Genomic DNA, 18,251 nt, shown 5'->3' on the forward strand with positions numbered 1-18,251 from the left:
CCTTGCTCCCCTCCCCCCCCTCGGGAGGGCCGAACTGAGGCGCCCGTGGGGACCCCACAATTCCCTTCCCCCCTCGGAGGGGGCCGGACGGAGGCGTACCCCGAGGGCCCCACTCTTTCCTTCGCATAGCGGCCACTCTTCGGATCGCTGGTCGAACGACCCGGGGGATGCCCCGCGCGCCTGACCCAGGCGCGAAAAACGAATCTGCGAGGCGTGGCCGCTCACGCGGCCCGATGGGGAGGCTTGGGGAGGAACGGGGCGAGCCCCCTCCAACCCACCCGCGCTAGGTCTCGGGGGACGCAGGGGTCACTCCCGCGCGACCTCGGGAACTAGCCGGGGCAGTCGGAGAAGGGGCAACTCCGTGCACTGACGGTCGGCCGTCAGAAAACACGCCTCCGTGGCTCGGGTTACACCAATCCTCGCTACCCAACGCGGCCAAAGGATATCCACCTCGAGAACCTCGAGAGAGACACCCTCCCCACTCGCCACTCCTCACGTGTGCACAAACCCTCACCCTCTCCTCTCTCCTCTCTCCTCTCTCTCTCTCTCCTCTCTCTATCTCTCCTCTCCTTGTCTGTGCTGTCTGCCTGACTCGGGCACTCAATCTGATGCGTGATTGTTTGTGGGCTGCTCCGAGGGGGCCCTGTGCGATCCGACGGGTAGGGGGTCTGTGCCCGGGCGGTGTCCGGTGTGGAGTCTCTCTCTGATCCCACCTGTGATGTTGGGTGTGAGGTTGTGGCGGCTTCGATCCCAAGGGGGGGAGCTGATCCCACTCGTGACCAACTCTCAGGGGCAGTAGGTGGGCGAGCTTCAAGCGCGCTCATCTCGATCGACAAGGCGTCGCTACGCGCGGTTTTTCAGCAGCAGCAGCAGCAGCAGCAGCAGCAGCAGCAGCAGCAGCAGCAGCAGCAGCAGCAGCAGCAGCAGCACGGGATGAAGCGGCCCTTTGAATCAGCGGCAGACTCGCGCTTCGACAGCGCGCGGCGGGCGGTGCAGCAGGCGCACGAGGCTGCCCGCGAGACTGCGGCCGCACCACGACAGCCCACGAGATGGGTGACCACGGTCGACCTCACCGATTCGCCGCCCCGAGACTCGCCGCCCCGGCCCTCGCCTCCACGGCAGCCTCCGCGGCAGCAGCCGTCGCCACAGCAGCGGCCGTCGCCACAGCAGCAGCCGTCGCCACAGCCGCCGCAGTCGCCACAGCAGCTCCCGCCGCAGCAGCAGCAGCCGTCGCCCCACCCTCACGACCCGCAAGCGGTGGTCAACGGTGGGGGCGCCAGACGTGCGCCCGAGATATGGGGAGGTGTGGGCAGACCTGCGCCCGAGAGCGCCGCCGCTGCCGAGAGCCCGGCCGCTGCTGAGGGGCCCGCGGCGCCGGAGCCGGAGCCGTGGAGTGGGATCATGAGGGTCGACGGGCGGGTGTACCGACGCAACGTTGCGCACTTTGCCGCGGTTCGCGCTTGCAACACTTGCCTCTCCTCCCCTTCCCACCACCCCACCCCACCCCACACCCCAAGGCCCACTCCAGACATGACTGTGACGTCCTCCTCGCCCTGCCGCACCATCCAACCCCCCCCCCCCCAAAAAAAACTCCGCCCCTCACCCCGCCGGCGGGTGTATACACCAGGCAAAGTTCATCCAGAGCGAGCAGCGCAAAGAGAGCGGCAGCAGCTCGGCCGCCGCGACAGACTCACGGTGGCAGACTCACGGTGGCCGACCACTGCCGCCACACCAGACACTGCATGGGCGTGACTGGTGAGAGACTCAGATGGGAGCTGGGCCGCGCGACACAGTGATCTTGATGTGATGTCCTGTGCCCTCCCGCCGTTCTTTCTCCCGGGAGTTGTACCATCGTTTATTTGACCTGGGGGAGAGCGCAGCGCACTACACGTGGGTACTAAGTAATTAGGGAGGACCATAGTCAGACCAACGCCACAAGGTTCATCGGCGCACAGCGCACAGCGCTCAAGAAGATTTCATCATGACCCTGGATCCACCGCAACAATCCCTTGTCCCGAACCCGCTCGCGAGCATGTTGTCCGCCGTATGTAAGCGCGCCCGCACCGCCGGCGAGGACGGCGACTCGGACGGGGCTGGGGCGGTCGCGGATGGCTTCGAGGCGCCCCTCTTTGGCGCGCGCGTCGTCGGCCAGGTCATCACGCTGCCGCTCGAGGGCGAGGACGGCCCTCTGGCAGCGCTCGTCGTGAAAGGCGTCGTGAGCGATCACGCAGACGCCTGGTACGTCACCACTGGTGACTCAGTGCTGCACGTCTCTGCGGCCGGCCGCGTGCGCCGCGTGGCAACCCTGGAAGGCGCCGGCCTCCGTGGCATCGCCATTAGCCCGGACGGCAGCGCTCTGTTTGTGGCGGACTGGGGCGGCAACAAGATCCTACAGGTGGAGGCTGCGGCTGGCGCGGTGACCACGCTCGCGGGCAGTGGCACTCGCGGCAGCGCGGACGGCGTGGGTGGCGCGGCGCAGTTCTGCGGCCCACACGGCGTCGTCATCAGCCCTGACGGAAGCGCGCTGTTTGTGACAGACTTTGGCGGCCACAAGATCCGGCGGGTGGAGGTGGCGACTGGAGCGGTGACCGCGCTTGCGGGCAGCGGCACCATGGGCAGCACTGATGGCGTGGGCGGCGCGGCGCAGTTCTACTACCCATGCGGCGTCGCCATCAGCCCAGGTGGCAGCGCGCTGTTTGTTGCGGACCAAGGCAACCACAAGATCCGGCGGGTGGAGGTGGCGACGGGCGCTGCGACGACGGTGGCGGGCAGCGGCACCGTGGGCAGCGCTGACGGCATGGGCGGCGCGGCGCAGCTCTTCTACCCAAGCGGCCTTGCCCTCAGCCCGGACGGCAGCGCGCTGTTTGTTGCTGAAGAAGGCAACCGCAAGATCCGGCGGGTCGAGGTGGCGACGGGCGCGGTGACGACGGTCGCGGGCAGCGGCACCGCGGGCAGTGCCGACGGCGTGGGTGGCACGGCGCAGTTCCACAACCCATGCGGCGTCGCCATCAGCACCGATGGCAGCGCTCTTCTGGTTTGCTCGGGGCGCTCCCTCCGCCAGGTCTGCGTGTCGGCGCCTCCTCCGCCTCCCACCTTCGCGCCGATTGTGGTGCCGCCCTCGACCCTCGCGGCAGACCTCGGAAAGATGTGGGGCGACGCCACTCTCCCAGAGGGCAAGGTCACCTTCATCGTCGGCGATGACGAGGAGCGCCTCGAGAAGGTGAGCAAGAACCTGCTCTGCATTCGGTCCGTGTTCTTTCGGACCATGTTCGGCATCGGCATGAAGGAGCGCGACGCCGACGAGGTCACGGTGCCCAACACGGACCTCGCCACCTTCACCGCCCTCATCCGCTACCTCTGCACCGACCAGCTCGACCTCGGCGAGGAGGAGGGCGAGCAGGCGCGGCGCGCGTTCGACCTGCGGGAGCTGGCGCAGATGTACCAGGTGCCGCGCCTCGAGCTGCTCTGCGCGCAGGCGCTGCAGGAGAGCGTCGGGCCGGCGAGCGCCGTGCCGCTGCTCGAGGCGGCGCACACGACGGGCGACGGGCGGCTCCTCGCGCAGTGCCGCCGCTACGTGGCCGACAACGCTGCCGAGGTGCGCGCGAGCGGCGGCGTGGAGCAGCTGCGCGACCTGGGCGTGGCCAAGGGGCTGCTCGGCGACGCGCTCGACCAGGTGGCGGAGCTCAAGGGGAACCGCACGCAGGGCTGAGGTGCGGTTTTCACATTCTTTGTGGCCGACCGCAGCGGCGCGCGAAGCCCAGACGCCAGAGAGCGCCGCGTAGAGCGCCGTAGGTGGCGCCCGTCGGGGTGCGCCGCGGGCGAGACGACATTGTTTTGTTTACAGTTGCATGTGCGGGCGTGGATTGGTGTGAGGCTTACTACGTGCGTACGACTACGAGTGTCGAGTGACAGGAGTGACTCGCGTCGGCACGCAACACGATCCCCCAGCGCCACGCGCTGGCGCATCACGGCACACGCGACACGGCACGGGTGACTAGGTCCAGCCCTGGGTGGCGCAGATCTGACGTTTGACATCGTCAGATCCGTGTTTTTCTCGTTGTTTTGTCGCTCGCTCCGCTCGCCACCTCACGCTCCGTAGTCCGGCCATGGCCAGTACCCCGCGTCTCAGTGAGACGCGGGGTACCATCCAACTCCGGTCGACGGGCTCGAATGACGAATGCGCTCAGCCTCAGGAGGGACAAAACCACGCGAATTCTGCACGCCTCGCTGCACCGCTGGCTTGACTGAATCAGGCAGCAGCAGGCTGCTGCTGCTGCCACAGCAGCAGTCTGCTGCGGCCCTAATACGCAAGTTGATGACTAGCAGCACTGCCGGGGGCATACGAGCCGCCACAGCCGGTGTGCGGCCGTGCACTGCCACCTGCCCGCGGCTACGCACAATGTGCGCTCGCATTGGATGAGCCCTGCTGATGGACCTGCATCGCCTAGCTGCACGAGAGCAATGCCGCAGGCAGTGGCCGTGGCATACACTGCGAGCACACTTGGTGCAGCTGCGAGGTGCAGCAAGAGCACGTCGTTCCTGCCTCTGATGCCACTCTCGCGGCTTGCAGCGCGTCACTCGCGCATGCTCTCCAGGAGCTATGGCGGGCGCGTGTGTGGGGCTGTAGCCTGTGTTTGGCCGGTTCTGACCCGTTTACTATCAGTATCATGTCCGGGCCACAAAAATTCGCACACGGGTAGCGGCTCAGGGGCCCAGTGTAAGTCGCGGAATCGCCAAATCCCCCAAATGTCACAACCTGCGCCACCCAGGGCTGGACCTAGTCGGGTCGGGCCCATTCTTTCATGCGCACGGCGATGCCTCCGGCTGTTTGCGGCATGCGGCTTGCTGCTCGCTGCGATGGCGAAAAACTCGTCTCGTCACACACCAAGGGCTTACTTTATGCTCTGGCGAGACTGCCAGGCTACTCCAACGCACGTCGCGCAACACAATGGTGTCCAGGTCGAGAATGAGCACCTTCTGCCGGTCGCGTAGCATATAGGGCAGCGCGGCCTTGAGGATATGGCTGCGCAACGCGTCATCGCGGCTCTCGGGCCTCACGGTGATGTTGAGTGCTTGGGCCCACAGGGTCGCATTCCTCAGCTCCAGGAGAGGAAATCGCGCGAGCTGCGCCTGCCAAGTCGAGCAGAGCGGCTCGACGTACGCCACCACGGCTGGAAGCTCCGGCGAGGCTAGCCTCAGCGACTGGATAGATGCGATGAGCTTCTCGAAGAGGTGGCAGCTGGGGCCGACCAAGAGGTACCCTACTGCTGCAGCGGACCCGAGGGCGCTGCCAGAGCGGGCGGCCTTCAGCTCGGAGAAGCGGGCAATTTCAGGGCAGAGGGTCGCTGCCGGGGAGGTGGCGAGGTGCAACATGGTGCACAGGCGAGCAACAGTCGGGGCGACTCCGGGCAGCGCACTGCAGGCGAACGCAAAAACATCAAGCAATTCCGCCTTCAGCGTTACGACGTGTCGACGGATATCCAAGTTCACTTGAGCACTTGAGCACTGGATGGATAGGGTCGATTCCGCATGGTGCGGGACCCCTCATATATTATAGCGGTGTCGTGCGCTATCCGCCACTTGCCGCGAAAACCGTCACTTTCCCGTCACTTCGGGCCAAAAACAGTCACTTGGTTGGCCGGGAAGTTTCGCATTGACGGACGGTCCTCGTGGGTGGAACGCAGCGCGTGATGACCCAGTCCGGTGACTCAAAGCTGCCTGTATATGGTGGTGGCGAGCGTTAACACCACCGGCGCCGGCTCTCACGCGAGCTCCACGGCTAGCCCGTCGCCACGCCGGTGCGCCCGTAGCGGTCGTCGCGACTGTCAAGCCCTGTGTCGGGTCGGCACCCGCGCCTCAATCACCAATGACGCCAAGACTCCGCCGGTTGAGTCAAAGAAACGACCGGCACCGGCGAGCGATTCCAGCATCGGGGACGGCCAGCCCGAGCCGCGCAAGGCGGCTCGCACGCTTTTTCCAGCGGAGTTGCCGTAGCTGATTGTCGTCACTGTGAGAGCTCGCGCCTCACAGCTCCCATCGCGCCTCACCAGCCAGGACTTCGTCTTCGAGCTTCGAGGCGGCCAAGACCAAGATCGCTGAGCAGGCCGCCGTCATCGCCGGCAAGGCTACCACCATCGCCGACTTGGAGTCGTCACTTTCTCTCGAGGCTGGCATGCACCAGGTGGCGGCGGGCAAGGTTGCAGGTCTCGAGGCGCAGATCGGCGCGTGTACGAGGGCTGTGTTAGCGCCAGTGTGCGCGCCAGTCCCGTGCCCACAGTTGTGCGAGGGAGTTCGGTTCTAAAATTCTGAGGGAGGGTGTAGAGGATGTAGAGTGTAGAGCACTGTAGAGCTGTAGAGATGTAGAGCGCTGTAGAGCTGTAGAGCTCTACATCCGCCGCGTGACGAGGCGCCTGCGTTGTAGAGCGATGTAGAGGCGCTCTACAACGTGAAATCTCTACAACAAACTCTACATCATAAGCGGCGAACGAGGCACGGTCGCTCTCCGACATGAGGCGCGTTGCACTTGCCAGTGCTGCCCTGGCCTTCTGTCTGCCCGCCCAATGGGTGGCAGATGCCTCTGCTGCTGTGGCATGCCTCACGGCTGCGACTGGCCGGCGCCTCGGCGCGTCAGCTCGGCTCGGCGTAGCGATCGTGGCCAGCGCAACTCGCCTGGACTCAACGCTCAGCCAGGAGCTCCCGCACGCGCTGGCGCGAGTCATGGCGCAGATAAGGCGTCTGAATGCTCGCCTCGCCTCGCGCAAATGCGACCGTCCTCGCAGCCGACAGTCCACCGCCTGCTAAAGAAGCACAGCGACGAATGCGGCACCGGCGACACATGGCAGGCTGGTCATGACGCAGTTATAGGGTGTTGTGTGCCGTCAGAGGGACTCTCTGTGTGTCAGGGATAGTCAGGGCTGTCCATCAGAGCTTCACTAAGCTCGGTAAAACCCCATTAGCGCGGCTCGACCTCTTTGAGTCACTGCCTTCCCGGCGGTTTGGCTGTAGAGCCTCTACAACAAACTCTACAACAAAATCGCGCTCTACATCGCTCTACAACGCAGGCGCCTCGTCACGCGGCGGATGTAGAGCTCTACAGCTCTACAGCGCTCCAGAGCGCTCTACATCTCTACAGCTCTACAGCGCTCTACACTCTACATCCTCTACATCCTCCCTCAGCTAAAATTCTTTTCTTCGCACAACACTGCGTATCTCAGCAGGGCGGGGACCTGTTCCTTTTTACCCATCTCCTAGTAGAGGTGTCCGTTTTATTTATTTATTTATTGCGTATCTCAGTCGTTCTTCACACGGCAATCGCAGAGCAGGTTGTGAATGAGCTTGCCTGTGGCGGGGGTGGGCGGGTGCACGGAGCTAAGTGCCTCGCCACTCTCGCAGGAGTCGCTTAGGCGGCTCCCGTGGTGTACCTGTGTTAGCGCCAGTGCGCGCCAGTCCCGTGCCCAGTGTTGTGCACACACACACACACACACACACACACACACACACACACACACACACACACACACACACACACACACACACACACACACACACACACACACACACACACACACACACACACACTGTTGTGCGAGCGAGTGTTTCTAAATTTTTGCCTGTAAAATTCTATCTTCGCATTAAGATTCTCTTCTTCGAGCCAACCAGCCGCCGTAGTTGCACCCGTCCCAGTGCGTGCCGCTGAGGTGCTCGAAGAGCGACAGCGTGCGCGGCACTCGCGCTTCGCCGATGTCGCACGGGACGCATCCCGGTAGCCTCGTGCGGTGGTAGATGCACACCGAGTTAGGGCCCACGCCGACGCAGCGCGTGGCGAGGGTGATGGCGCCCTTGGGGTGGTTTAGGTAGCCCTGCGCCTCGTGGAGCCACGCCTTGTCGTTCAGCTCGACGGCCTTGTGACGACAAATTCTTTTCTTTCCATTTGTAGTGCCAGTCCGAGCCAGTCTGCTGTGAGAGGGGCTTGTATGGTAAAATTCTTTTCTTCGAGCCAGAAGCTGGCCGCGCGACGAGCACACAGAAGAAGTCGAGTGAGGGATGAAGGAGGCCGAGGAGACAGGCCAGGACAGTGCCAATGTGCGGGCGCGCTTTCAACAGTTCCGCGAGGAGACGGGGCGGCTGCCCGAGGCGGGTGCTGAGGAAACGGGCGGAGATGTGTCATCGGCGGTGGCAGCCGAGATGGCTCGCCAGTGCAGCCGCGTGGACATGGGCCCGGCCTCACCAGACCGGGTCCCGGACAGGATTGTGGACGCGGCAGGGGAGGGCAACGAGGCGGTGGTGCTGGCGTGGATGGACGCCGCCGGCGGGCAGGTCGACGCGACGTTCGAGTCGGGCGATACTGGCGGATTCACCCTGCTGATGTACGCTGTCGCCAACGGGCAGGAGAAGCTTGTCGACTTGCTGCTGGGACGCGGCGCCAAGGTCAACCAGCAGGCCAGCAACGGCATGACCGCGCTGATGCACGCCGTCCTGAGCAATCGGCCGCCGATCGTGCGCCGCCTGCTCGGGCTGGGAGCGGACCTGAAGGCGCGCGCCGCAAACGGCAAGACCGCGCTGCAGTTTGCCAAGGAGAAGGGCTTCGATGGGTGCGTCGCCGCCTTTCGCCAGCACATCGAGAGGGTGACGTCGAATTTGCGCGAGCGCGGGAGCGGTGGGGTCAGCGAGGGTGGCAGCAAGGAGGCGGCCACCGAGGGCGCCGCCGACACTGGCGAGGATGGCAACTGCGAGGTTCCCTTGGAGATCCTGCTTGCGGCGGGCGGGCGCGGTGAGCCCACAAGCATGGCAAACGTGCTCGAATGGGTTGACAGGGAAGAAGGGCGGGCCAACGCGACCTTCGATGCGTCGGCGTTCCTCGCGATCGCCTCGAAGAGGTGCGGCCCTGGCAGCGCCGCCCCTCAAGGCAGTGCTGTGAGGGGCTGCACGCTGCTGACGGCCGCTGCCCGCAGCAACAACGTGCACCTGGCAGAGGCGCTGCTAGACCGCGGCGCGGAGATTAACAAGCGGGACAGCAGCTGCATGTCGGCGCTGATGCACGCCGTTGCCCACGGTCAGGAGGACATGGTCAAGTTGCTGCTGAAGCGGGAGGCGGAGGTCGACCCGCAGGACAGGAAGGGCATGACGCCGCTGCTTGACGCCGTCACCCGGGGCGAGGAGAGGCTTGCCGAGGCACTGCTTCGGGCGGGCGCGGAGGCTGACCAACGGGACGGCACGGGAAACACCGCGCTGACGGTAGCCGTGCTCAATAACCACCGCGGCGTCCTGCGCTGTCTGCTGAAGCACGGTGCAGATATGAAGCTGTGCGCCACGGACGGCATCACGCTGCTGAAGCTGGCCGAGAGGATGGGCCACGATGAGTGCGCACAGGCGTTGCGGACGACGGTCCCCAAGGAGATTGCCATGGCGGCGGACCGAGGCGACGACCAAACGGTGCAGACGTGGCTGGAGATCGCCGGCGGTCAGGTCAACGCGACGTACGAGGACGGCGACGTGAGCGGCTTGACCCTCCTGATGACTGCGGCCAGCAGCGGCTGGCCGCTCCTTGTCGACATGCTGCTGCGACGCGGTGCGAAGGTGGGCGCGCGGAGCAGCAACGGCTGGACCGCTCTGATGCACGCCGCCCTTAGCGGCCACGAGCGAGTGGTCCACAGGCTGTTGCTGGCCGGCTCGAAGGACGGCGAGACGGCGATTCAGCTCGCCAAGGAGTCGGGTCACGCTGCGTGCGTGCGCGTCTTCGAGGCGCATGTGGCGGCGCATGCGGCGGCGCATGTGGCGGAGGAGGCGGCGAGGGCTGCGGAGGCGCGAGGGGAGGCGCTGCTCGCGGAGATCGAGGCGGAGGAGGCGAAGGCGCGCGCCAAGAAGGGCAAGAAGAAGAAGAAGAAGAGCAAGGGTGTCGTCGGCAGCAGCGATGCGGTGCCATCACAGGAGCCCCACGCGCTGGCAGATGAGGCGGGGGAGGCAGAGATGGAGGCCCCGGCGGTGGAACCGCTGCAGCACGCGGCGGCCGCCCTCACGGAGCTGGTAGACGAGGCTGCTCCGCCATCCACTCGACCCTCGGACATCCCCGAGGCCTTCCTCTGCCCGATCACCTTCGCGCTGATGGACGATCCGGTCGTGATGATGGACGGGATGACGTACGAGCGCCGCGCCATCGAGAGGTGGTTGAGCAAAGGCCACACGACCTCGCCGCTCACTGGTGCGGAGCTCCAGTCGACCGTGCTCATCCCAAACAACCTCGTGCGCAGCCAGATCCGGGAGTATCGGGCGCAGCAATAATGTGACTGCTAATACAATGCGGCTCCCTATTTTCTCTCCATGTGCCCTCGTGGCAGTGCACGAGTCGAGTGCGCGAGTAGCCCCGGGTGAAGACCCCCCTCCTCCCCTGCGGGGCCAGCCTGCGGCACCAGTGACCAACGACGAACGTCGAGCTGCAGCGGCGGCAGCGAGGCGGTGCTGCGGGCGGTGCCGCGGCGGAGGTGGCAGCAGGCACGTGTGTTGAAGTAACAATTACTGAATTCCTTTTACCTGAGTCCCGCGTACGTGGTTAAACACGACAGCCCAAACCAATAGAGGTACCGTACGATAATGAGATACACAGGGCTGCCACGCAGCAAGCGCCCTGCCCGCTCCCCCTCTGGCTTCCTCACGGCAGCCACGACGCGGGGAGCGAGTAGATGGAGGCGGCGGCGCACAGCGCCGTGCTGAGGGTCAACGGCAGCCCCAGCCGCGCAAAGTCGGCAAACGAGTAGCCGCCTGGCAGGGAGGCGGGGCATGTGGGCGAGGGGCGGGGCGTGCGGTGCAGGTGAGGGAATGGGAGGTGCAGAGAGCTGGCGTCGGGCGCGGGCGCGGCGCGGCGCGGAAGGCACACCCGGCTGCAGCACCATCAGGTTGGTCTGGTAGCCGATTGGCGTCGCAAACGACGCGCTCGCGCCCATCATCATCGCCAGCATCACCTGCGCCGGGCGCAGCGCGGCGAGCCCTCCGCCGTCGTGCAGGTCCTTGAGCACGCCGTACACGAGCACGACGCACGCGGCGTTGGAGACGAGGCACGAGAGAGCAGACGTGAAGAGGAAGACCGCGCCGAGGAAGGGCAGCGGGCCTGCGTAGTGAGTACGCCAGCCTCGGGGCGCGAGGACGGTGTCGTGCAGAGTACTGAGAGCACCTCCCCAGTACGTGGGCTACGAATACAGTAGCCACTGCTCGATCAGCGCCGACGCTTGCTGGTTGGCGACACACGATCACCGTGTTTTCCGCGTCTAGGGCAGCGGGCCCAGCAGCGGCTCCAGCTCGGCGAGGAGCGCGCCTACTCCACCTCCATTGGCTGTGAGGAGCGGCGCTGTGTCGCACCGCCACTCTCCCGCTCGAACAGATCCGCGCCGAGCATCGCCGACAAGCCTGAGCGGTCGAGGGCGGCGCCTACAGCCTCGGAGCATCTCGGCTGATCTCGGCTGCACCTCGGGGCTCGACAAGCCCTGGAGGCCGGCCGAGGGCGGCGCCGAGCCCGAACGACGCGGCGATGGTGAGGAGCACCTGCGGCGCGAGATCGCGCGAGATCGTGCGAGGGCGTGCGAGATCGCGCGAGATCGCGCGAGATCACGCGAAAGGGCATCCGAGAGATCGCCCGGGAAGGGGAGGGGGGGCGGGGCGGCGGTGGCGAGGGGCACCCTGTGCTGGATCGCCCGGAACGCCTGCTCGACAGTAAGGCACCCCACTCCGACGAGCAGAAACGCGGCGGCGAGCGAGAGATGCCTAAGGCAAACCAAGGTCAGGTAAGCTTCTCCACACGCACAAAGTGGACGGGGGGGCGACCCTCGAGAGGTGCCTGCGGGGCGGGAAGACGGCACTGCGCCGTGGACTCTGAGATCTAGCATCGCACGAACACGGGGGGGGGGGGGGGGGGGTGCGGAGTCTGGCGGAGTACGTCTCCTCTCGCGCGCTGGTGGGAGTGCACCAAAGCACGCACGTTCCGCTTCTAGGGAGAGGTGCAGCAGCGTGCCCGCCCCGCACCGCGACAGCGCGAGCACAGCCACAAGCGAGCCGCCCGCCACCCACTGCTTCCCGCGCACGCCCGGCTGCGGCAGCAGCGGCGGCGAGGGCGACGGCGGCGTGTCGGTCCGCGAGAAGGAAGCGACCGACGCCGACACCGCCGGCGCGTCGCCGTTAGCACCGCCGCCGCCGCCGCCGGAACCGCCGGAACCGCCGCCGCCGCCGCCGCCGCCGCCGCCGCCGCCGCCGCCGCCGCCGCCGCCGCCGCCGCCGCTGCCTGCGGGGGGCTCACTTCCCTTGCCCAAGCTTTGGGCGGCTGCCTGGGCCGCGTCCTTGAACGAGACGTCGTACCCCTTTCCCAACGACGCGCTTGTGGTCGACGCCCTGCATGCCTCCGGTTTGGAACCCTATCGAGGCGACGACTACGGTTACGGTCAGCGATAGGGCTAGGGTTATCGTTAGCATTAGCGTTACCGATATTCTTAGGGCTCGGGATGACGTCTAGGAATATCGCTACCGCCTCCGTCTAGCACGCGTTAACAAGCACACTCGATCAACAGTCCACAAACTCCCGGGGGATCCCCTCCTAGGCTCGCACCGCCGCCGTCAAGCACGCGCGGCAGGAGCGCTCGATCTCCAACGGCCAGTACTACGTCCTGCTGATCGCGTCGCTGCTGCTGCTCGCGACCGCCTCGTTCCGCGTCGCCTACCTGGCGCTGGAGGCGATCACACACGGGCTGCGCTGGAGCCGGCTGCTCTGGTCGTCGCAGCACGAGGAGTTCCGCGTCTGGACGGGGATGGTGTGCTCCGACCCGTGGCAGGCGGAGACGGTGCTTTGCCAGGCGGCGGGCGGGTCGTGGCTCGCGCGGGAGCTGATCCGGGCTAAGCTGGCCACCGCCGAGGTGCGATCTCCCCAGATCTCCCCAGATCTCCCCAGATCTCCCCATATACCCCCAGATCTCCCTGAGTAGGAGGACCATTGCGGCCTCGACGCGCGCGCGGACGGCTGCCGCTTCGCGCCGTGCGCGGAGCGAGGCCTCTCGTCGGTGCTGCTCGGGCTTGGCGGACTCGTGACCTCCCCCGCATCTCCCCCGGATCTCCCCAGATCTCCCCACATAGGTGCTGCTCGGGCTGGCGGACTCGTGGCGATCGCCGCTCATCTACCCCTTCTCTACGAGCAGCGCCTCTTCACACCTGCAGCCGTGAGCAGGCGCTCGCCGCTCAACAACCCCTTCGACAAGCTGTACGAGCAGCGCCTCTTCACACCTGCAGCCGTGAGCAGGCGCTCGCCGCTCAACAACCCCTTCGACAAGCTCTGCGAGCAGCGCCTCTTCACACCTGCAGCCGTGAGCAGGCGCTCGCCGCTCAACAACCCCTTCGACAAGCTCTACGAGCAGCGCCTCTTCACACCTGCAGCCGTGAGCAGGCGCTCGCCGCTCAACAACCCCTTCGACAAGCTCTACGAGCAGCGCCTCTTCACACCTGCAGCCGTGAGCAGGCGCTCGCCGCTCAACAACCCCTTCGACAAGCTCTACGAGCAGCGCCTCTTCACACCTGCAGCCGTGAGCAGGCGCTCGCCGCTCAACAACCCCTTCGACAAGCTCTACGAGCAGCGCCTCTTCACACCTGCAGCCGTGAGCAGGCGCTCGCCGCTCAACAACCCCTTCGACAAGCACTACGAGCAGCGCCTCTTCACACCTGCAGCCGTGAGCAGGCGCTCGCCGCTCAACAACCCCTTCGACAAGCTCTACCTCGTGCTGCGGCCGATCCGGAGGAAGATCTCCCCATCTCTCCCCACCTCTCCCCATCTCTCCACATCTCTCCACATCTCTCCCCATCCCTCCCCATCTCTCAGGAAGAGCCGCGCGCTACTGCACTCGATCGCCGCGGGACACGTTCCGCTCTCGGAGCTCGACCGCGTCTTCCACGACTTCCCGTGGGGCGAGCGCGTCGAAGGCGACGGCGGCCGCTGGGGCACCTCCACGCTGCTCCGCTCCGGCACGGACCGGGCGAAGGCGTGGCTCTTCCACAAAGTCGTCTACCCGGCGCTGCGCGAGTGGGGCGTCGTCATCGGGGGGTCCGCCATCCCGCCGCCGCGAGAGTGCCGGGCGGGCGGGCTCGACTTGCCGCCCGCCGCGTCGGACCCCTTCTCGACGGCGGCGCAGAAGCTGTCGTCGCTGCCCGAGGCGGTGGCGACAACGGTGGGCGACACCGTCGCAGAGATGTTCAGCTTCGCGCTCGAGGTGAGCGACTGCTCCACTAATGAGAGGTAAGCGACACGAATTCGTCCAAGAGTAAGCACCAACGTCCATCGATTCGCGCTCGAGGTGAGCGACTGGGTGACGGCGGCCGAGGCCGAGGCCGAGGAGGAGGACGCGCCAAATGCGAATACGTCGGAGAGCGAGGCGGCAGAAAGCGCGCCCCGCCGAAGGGTGATGCTGGTGCAGCGCCAGCGCTTCCGCGCGGTGCGTTGATCTCCCCGTATCTCCCCATATCTCCCCGTATCTCCCCATCTCTCCCGCGGCGTGCGCCGCCTGTCTCTGACAGCCTAACCCCCCCGACGGCCTCTCGGGCCCCTCCTGCAGGCGTGGAAGCCCGCGGCGGGCTTGTGGAGACGGGTGCGGCGCCGGCGCGAGCGGGCGGGCGCCGCGGCGGCTGAAGAGGAGCGGTGAGTGCGAGAACTCTTCGTGGCTCTCTTTTGCACGAGGTCTTTCGGGCCTCGGTCTCACGTCTCTCCTTGGTACACTCTGAAGATGGGACGAGGAACACAAACGCTGCTGCAGTGGCTGCACAAGGTTTCGCAGTAGCCACAATGCATAGAGTTCTGTTCACATCCATCCATCCACTACCACTGTACCATTGTGTACCAAACACACGCACGTGTACGGCGCAAGCAACGAGGTCGCAGCAGTTGCCAGCAACACGAGCTCACTCACGAGTGAGCTGGCGGCAAGGGTGGCCGCACGCCCGCACGCGTCGTAGCCGGAGAGCGGTTTCACTGCTCGCCGTCGGTCACCGCATCCTCCAGCACAATCACCGCGATCTCATCGCCGTCCTTCATGCGGGTCGCGCGCGGCGACCAGTCGCCCTTGAGCCGCTCGCCCTTGTAGAAGAAGCGGACCTTTGAAGGGCGGAGGCCCCGCTCTTCGCAGACGGTGCTCATGAGCTCCGACAGCGGCGATAGCTTGCGCGTCTGTTGCAGAGAGAGGGAGATAAGTAAGGGGAACGCGACGCTCGTCACACGGAGAGGGGATCGCGTGCGTGCAGTGCGCGCCTTCACGTCGATTGTGATGCCGTCCTGCAAAATCACCGAGAGGTCGATCGGCGGGCCCGGCAAGCCCGCTATCGCAAGCTGCTCCATCTCGCGGGCCTCCTCCTGCCAGGACTGTTCTAATGATTGTTGCTCGGTCCGCCTGGCCGCCGCCTCTTCCGGGGTCGGCGGGGTCCGCAGGCGATTCATGCGCTCCTCCCACGCCGCCTCCTGCGCCTCTTCGCGGATCTTCGCCCGCCGCTGCCACTCTGGGTCGTTGTCGCGCACGTTGCAGCGCGTGATGCTCTTCGAGTCGCCGGCGCCGTCGAGCAGGTCGTCGTACGAGAGGCGGGCGCCAAAGCCGTCGAGGTCGACGGCGAGCGCCGCGAGGCTGCTGCGGTCGGACGCGAGCAGCAGCTCCTCCACGTCGTGCCGGATGGAGGGGTGGCACTCGCACGTGCCGTCGGAGCAGTCCTCCGGGTACGTCTTGAAGTACCGGCTGTTGCAGGGCTTGACGAAGTGGTTGAGATTGAGCTCGTACTGCTTGTCGATGAAGTCCTCGGGGCACTTGGCGCAGACCTCGACTCTGTCCTCCGCTCGGCCGGCGATGCCGAAGTCGGACGGGAGCTCCGGGTCGAGGAAGTCGGACGAGCCGAAGGAGCGGGTGAGCGCGACGAGGTCGTCGGCCGTCACGCCCCAGTCCGTGTTGGTCTCCACAAACTTCTTGTAGCTGCTCGTGTCCACCAACGAGTCGGTCCCGTTGATGGAGACGCGAGACGGCATATAGTAGTCGTAATAGACGTCGCCGTTGCCGCGCTCTCGCCGCACCGGCTCTGGCGGCGGATGGCGCATGTGGAACTCGGCCTTGCCGATCGCGTTGAGCCGCTTGAAGTCGGAGAAGCGCTGCAGCCGGACGAGGGAGTTGAGGTAGTGCGTCCACGCATTGTGCATGCCCTCGAAGAGCGCGCGGGGCGTGTACTTGTCGTAGCACGGGTTGTAGCTCTGTCCCTCGACCCTCTCCGGCGCCGGGTACTCCTCGCAGATCTCCTTGCAGAAGTCGTACACGGACTCGCCCCAGCCCGACATCTCGGCCAGCACGGCCACGAGCGCGCCCACCATCGAAGCATCGATGCCGCATGCGCGTGCCGTCTCCTCGCAGAGCGCCGTCGGCGGGCGGAGGAGGCAGTCGCCCGAGAGGATGCGCCAGCTGACGCCGAAGATGGCCGCCGCCTCGGTAGCGCCGGGGAGGAGGACGGCAAGGTTTGCCGTCCAGTTCATGTCGCAGATGCAGTCGTGCGCGCAGCACCCCTTGTTCATCGTCGACTGGATCTCGTACGCGAAGGTGAAGATGACGGGGCCATCGGCCGACTCGATGGAGTACACGTGGCACTCCTGGCCGACTTTCTTGCAGTGGTGCATGGCGCAGCCCAGCGGCACGATCCGCGAGAGGAAAGGTGGCACGGCGTCGAGCCCGGGGATGCGGAGTGCGAGCGCCCGCGCCACCGCGTCCTGGTAGCGCTGCCTCGACTCGGCCATGAACTCGCGGCGACGGAGCGGGTAGAGGTAATTGATGGTCGGCTCGTAGTCGAAATTGGCGGAGCCATCCGGATTTGTGCGCCAGCAATCCTTGTTGCAGCCGAGCTCGGGGTCGGTGACGATCTGCCGCTGGCTCCCCGCCAGCGGCTGCATCGAGTGCCGGCTCATGAGCGCTGCCAACTCGTCCTGTGCGAGTGGGCAGCCGCTCCGGAGCGCGAGCGTCAGCCTCGCCATGTCCGCTTGCGACGGAAGCATGCACGCGATGAACTCGAAGAGCGATCGCTCGCCAAAGACAGGCTCGATGAAAGCGTCCATCGGGTCTGCCGCGAAGGCTTGACGGAGGAAAGGCTCGACGAAGAGGTCGATTAGTCGATGCAATCTACAGATGAGGCTGTGCCTTGGCTCATTCGCGGCTGGACTTCGTTTTTTTTATGAGCTTAGCCTTCGATGTAATGAACAAACGCAAGGTTCCCCTGCGTCACTACGTGCCTCCCCGTCTTTGTAGCCTGGCGTTTGTGCCCCGTTCGTGCCGCGTCCCGTGCCCCCGAGTTCATTTTAATAAACAAACGCAAGGCGGACATGGCATATCGCTCTCGGGCCCACAGACATCCCGCACACCCGCCGCCACCCGCGCGCGCCCCGCCCCACCTCGGCCGGGAGAAAGGGGAGTGACAGTTTGGGATGAAAGCCCGAGTATGTTGAGTCCTGGCTCAACAACGCAGGGAACAAGAGGGGGTGGTCCGGCTCACAGGTCCGGCTACGATCAGGGGGACAGGTGGGGCTCTCCTGCTCCTGACAGGGGACACGACAGGCTCGCGGCGCATTCTGGAGGAGGAATTCCCCGGCGGCGCGGCGCCGGCGGAGGGGGAGGAGAGCGGCGCCGTGTCGCCCGATTGTTCCCGAGAGGTCCACGTAGCCTCCCTTTTCGAAGGTGAGGCCTCCATGACCGCCCGCATTGAGCCGCGCGACCTCGAGTCGCGCGCAGCAGGCGCTCAGGATTCTTCTTTTCCTAGTGCCGACCATCCGGAACATGAAAGCTGGCGGCGCCGCGGCGGGGCGGCGTGGTGGTGGGCGCATTGGGCGCAGCAGAACGTCGGGCAGTGGCTCGACGTCGTCGAGCCGTGCTGCCTCTGCGGGCGGCCCGGGTCGGCGGGCGAGTTGTGGCGGGCGGGCGCGTGGCGGTGGGCTAACTCGACAGGCCGCTGCGCGGCGCCCTATCTCGCCACCACTGACGATCGGTGGGAGGTGCCTGGCCTGCGCCAGGCATACGTCGCGCATGGCATGTGCGGCGGGCTCTGCCAAGGATGGGGCTGCTGCGAGGCGCGGGGCGTGGCGCAGCCGCAGGATGGGAGCGGCGAGGCGCGAGGCGAGGGCGAGGGCGAGGGCGAGTTGAGCTCGGATGGCGACTCGGACGGGGGGGAGGAGGGCGTGGACTGGCTTGCGGGAGACCCTGCGTGGGGCTCGGCGGCCCTGGAGG

At 66.1% G+C, this 18,251-nt stretch overlaps 5 protein-coding genes across 5 annotated transcripts; 3 read left to right on the plus strand and 2 right to left on the minus strand.

Moving 5' to 3' along the window:
• The first annotated feature begins 3,106 nt into the window (after positions 1 to 3,106).
• EMIHUDRAFT_362186 (hypothetical protein) lies at positions 3,107 to 3,792 on the plus strand. The gene has a single exon (XM_005789623.1). The coding sequence runs from the start codon at positions 3,146 to 3,148 to the stop codon at positions 3,707 to 3,709; it is 564 nt and encodes a 187-aa protein (XP_005789680.1). The 5' UTR covers positions 3,107 to 3,145; the 3' UTR covers positions 3,710 to 3,792.
• Positions 3,793 to 9,966: 6,174 nt separating this feature from the next.
• On the plus strand, positions 9,967 to 10,278 carry EMIHUDRAFT_70556 (hypothetical protein; the record flags this gene model as incomplete). The annotated part of the gene is made up of 1 exon (XM_005789624.1): positions 9,967 to 10,278. One exon carries the CDS (start codon positions 9,967 to 9,969, stop codon positions 10,276 to 10,278), a length of 312 nt encoding a protein of 103 aa, XP_005789681.1.
• A 367-nt stretch (positions 10,279 to 10,645) lies between these two features.
• On the minus strand, positions 10,646 to 11,386 carry EMIHUDRAFT_225687 (hypothetical protein; the record flags this gene model as incomplete). The annotated part of the gene is made up of 3 exons (XM_005789625.1): positions 10,646 to 10,755; positions 10,871 to 11,101; positions 11,350 to 11,386. 3 exons carry the CDS (start codon positions 11,384 to 11,386, stop codon positions 10,646 to 10,648), a joined length of 378 nt encoding a protein of 125 aa, XP_005789682.1.
• A 990-nt stretch (positions 11,387 to 12,376) lies between these two features.
• EMIHUDRAFT_225688 (hypothetical protein) lies at positions 12,377 to 14,462 on the plus strand (the record flags this gene model as incomplete). Its single annotated transcript, XM_005789626.1, has 7 exons — positions 12,377 to 12,385; positions 12,579 to 12,890; positions 12,960 to 13,034; positions 13,108 to 13,130; positions 13,199 to 13,742; positions 13,899 to 14,231; positions 14,316 to 14,462. The coding sequence occupies 7 exons, from the start codon at positions 12,377 to 12,379 to the stop codon at positions 14,460 to 14,462; spliced, it is 1,443 nt and encodes a 480-aa protein (XP_005789683.1).
• A 521-nt stretch (positions 14,463 to 14,983) lies between these two features.
• EMIHUDRAFT_454929 (hypothetical protein) lies at positions 14,984 to 17,165 on the minus strand (the record flags this gene model as incomplete). The annotated part of the gene is made up of 1 exon (XM_005789627.1): positions 14,984 to 17,165. Exon 1 carries the CDS (start codon positions 17,087 to 17,089, stop codon positions 14,984 to 14,986), a length of 2,106 nt encoding a protein of 701 aa, XP_005789684.1. The 5' UTR covers positions 17,090 to 17,165.
• Positions 17,166 to 18,251: the final 1,086 nt, after the last annotated feature.

Source organism: Emiliania huxleyi, assembly GCF_000372725.1.
Source record: "Emiliania huxleyi CCMP1516 chromosome Unknown EMIHUscaffold_126, whole genome shotgun sequence".
Classification (NCBI taxonomy): Eukaryota; Haptophyta; order Isochrysidales; family Noelaerhabdaceae; genus Emiliania; species Emiliania huxleyi.

Coding starts and splice junctions, on each gene's coding strand:
- EMIHUDRAFT_362186 (XM_005789623.1), top strand. CDS start 3,146: ATGTGGGGCGACGCCACTCTCCCAGAGGGCAAGGTCACCTTCATCGTC.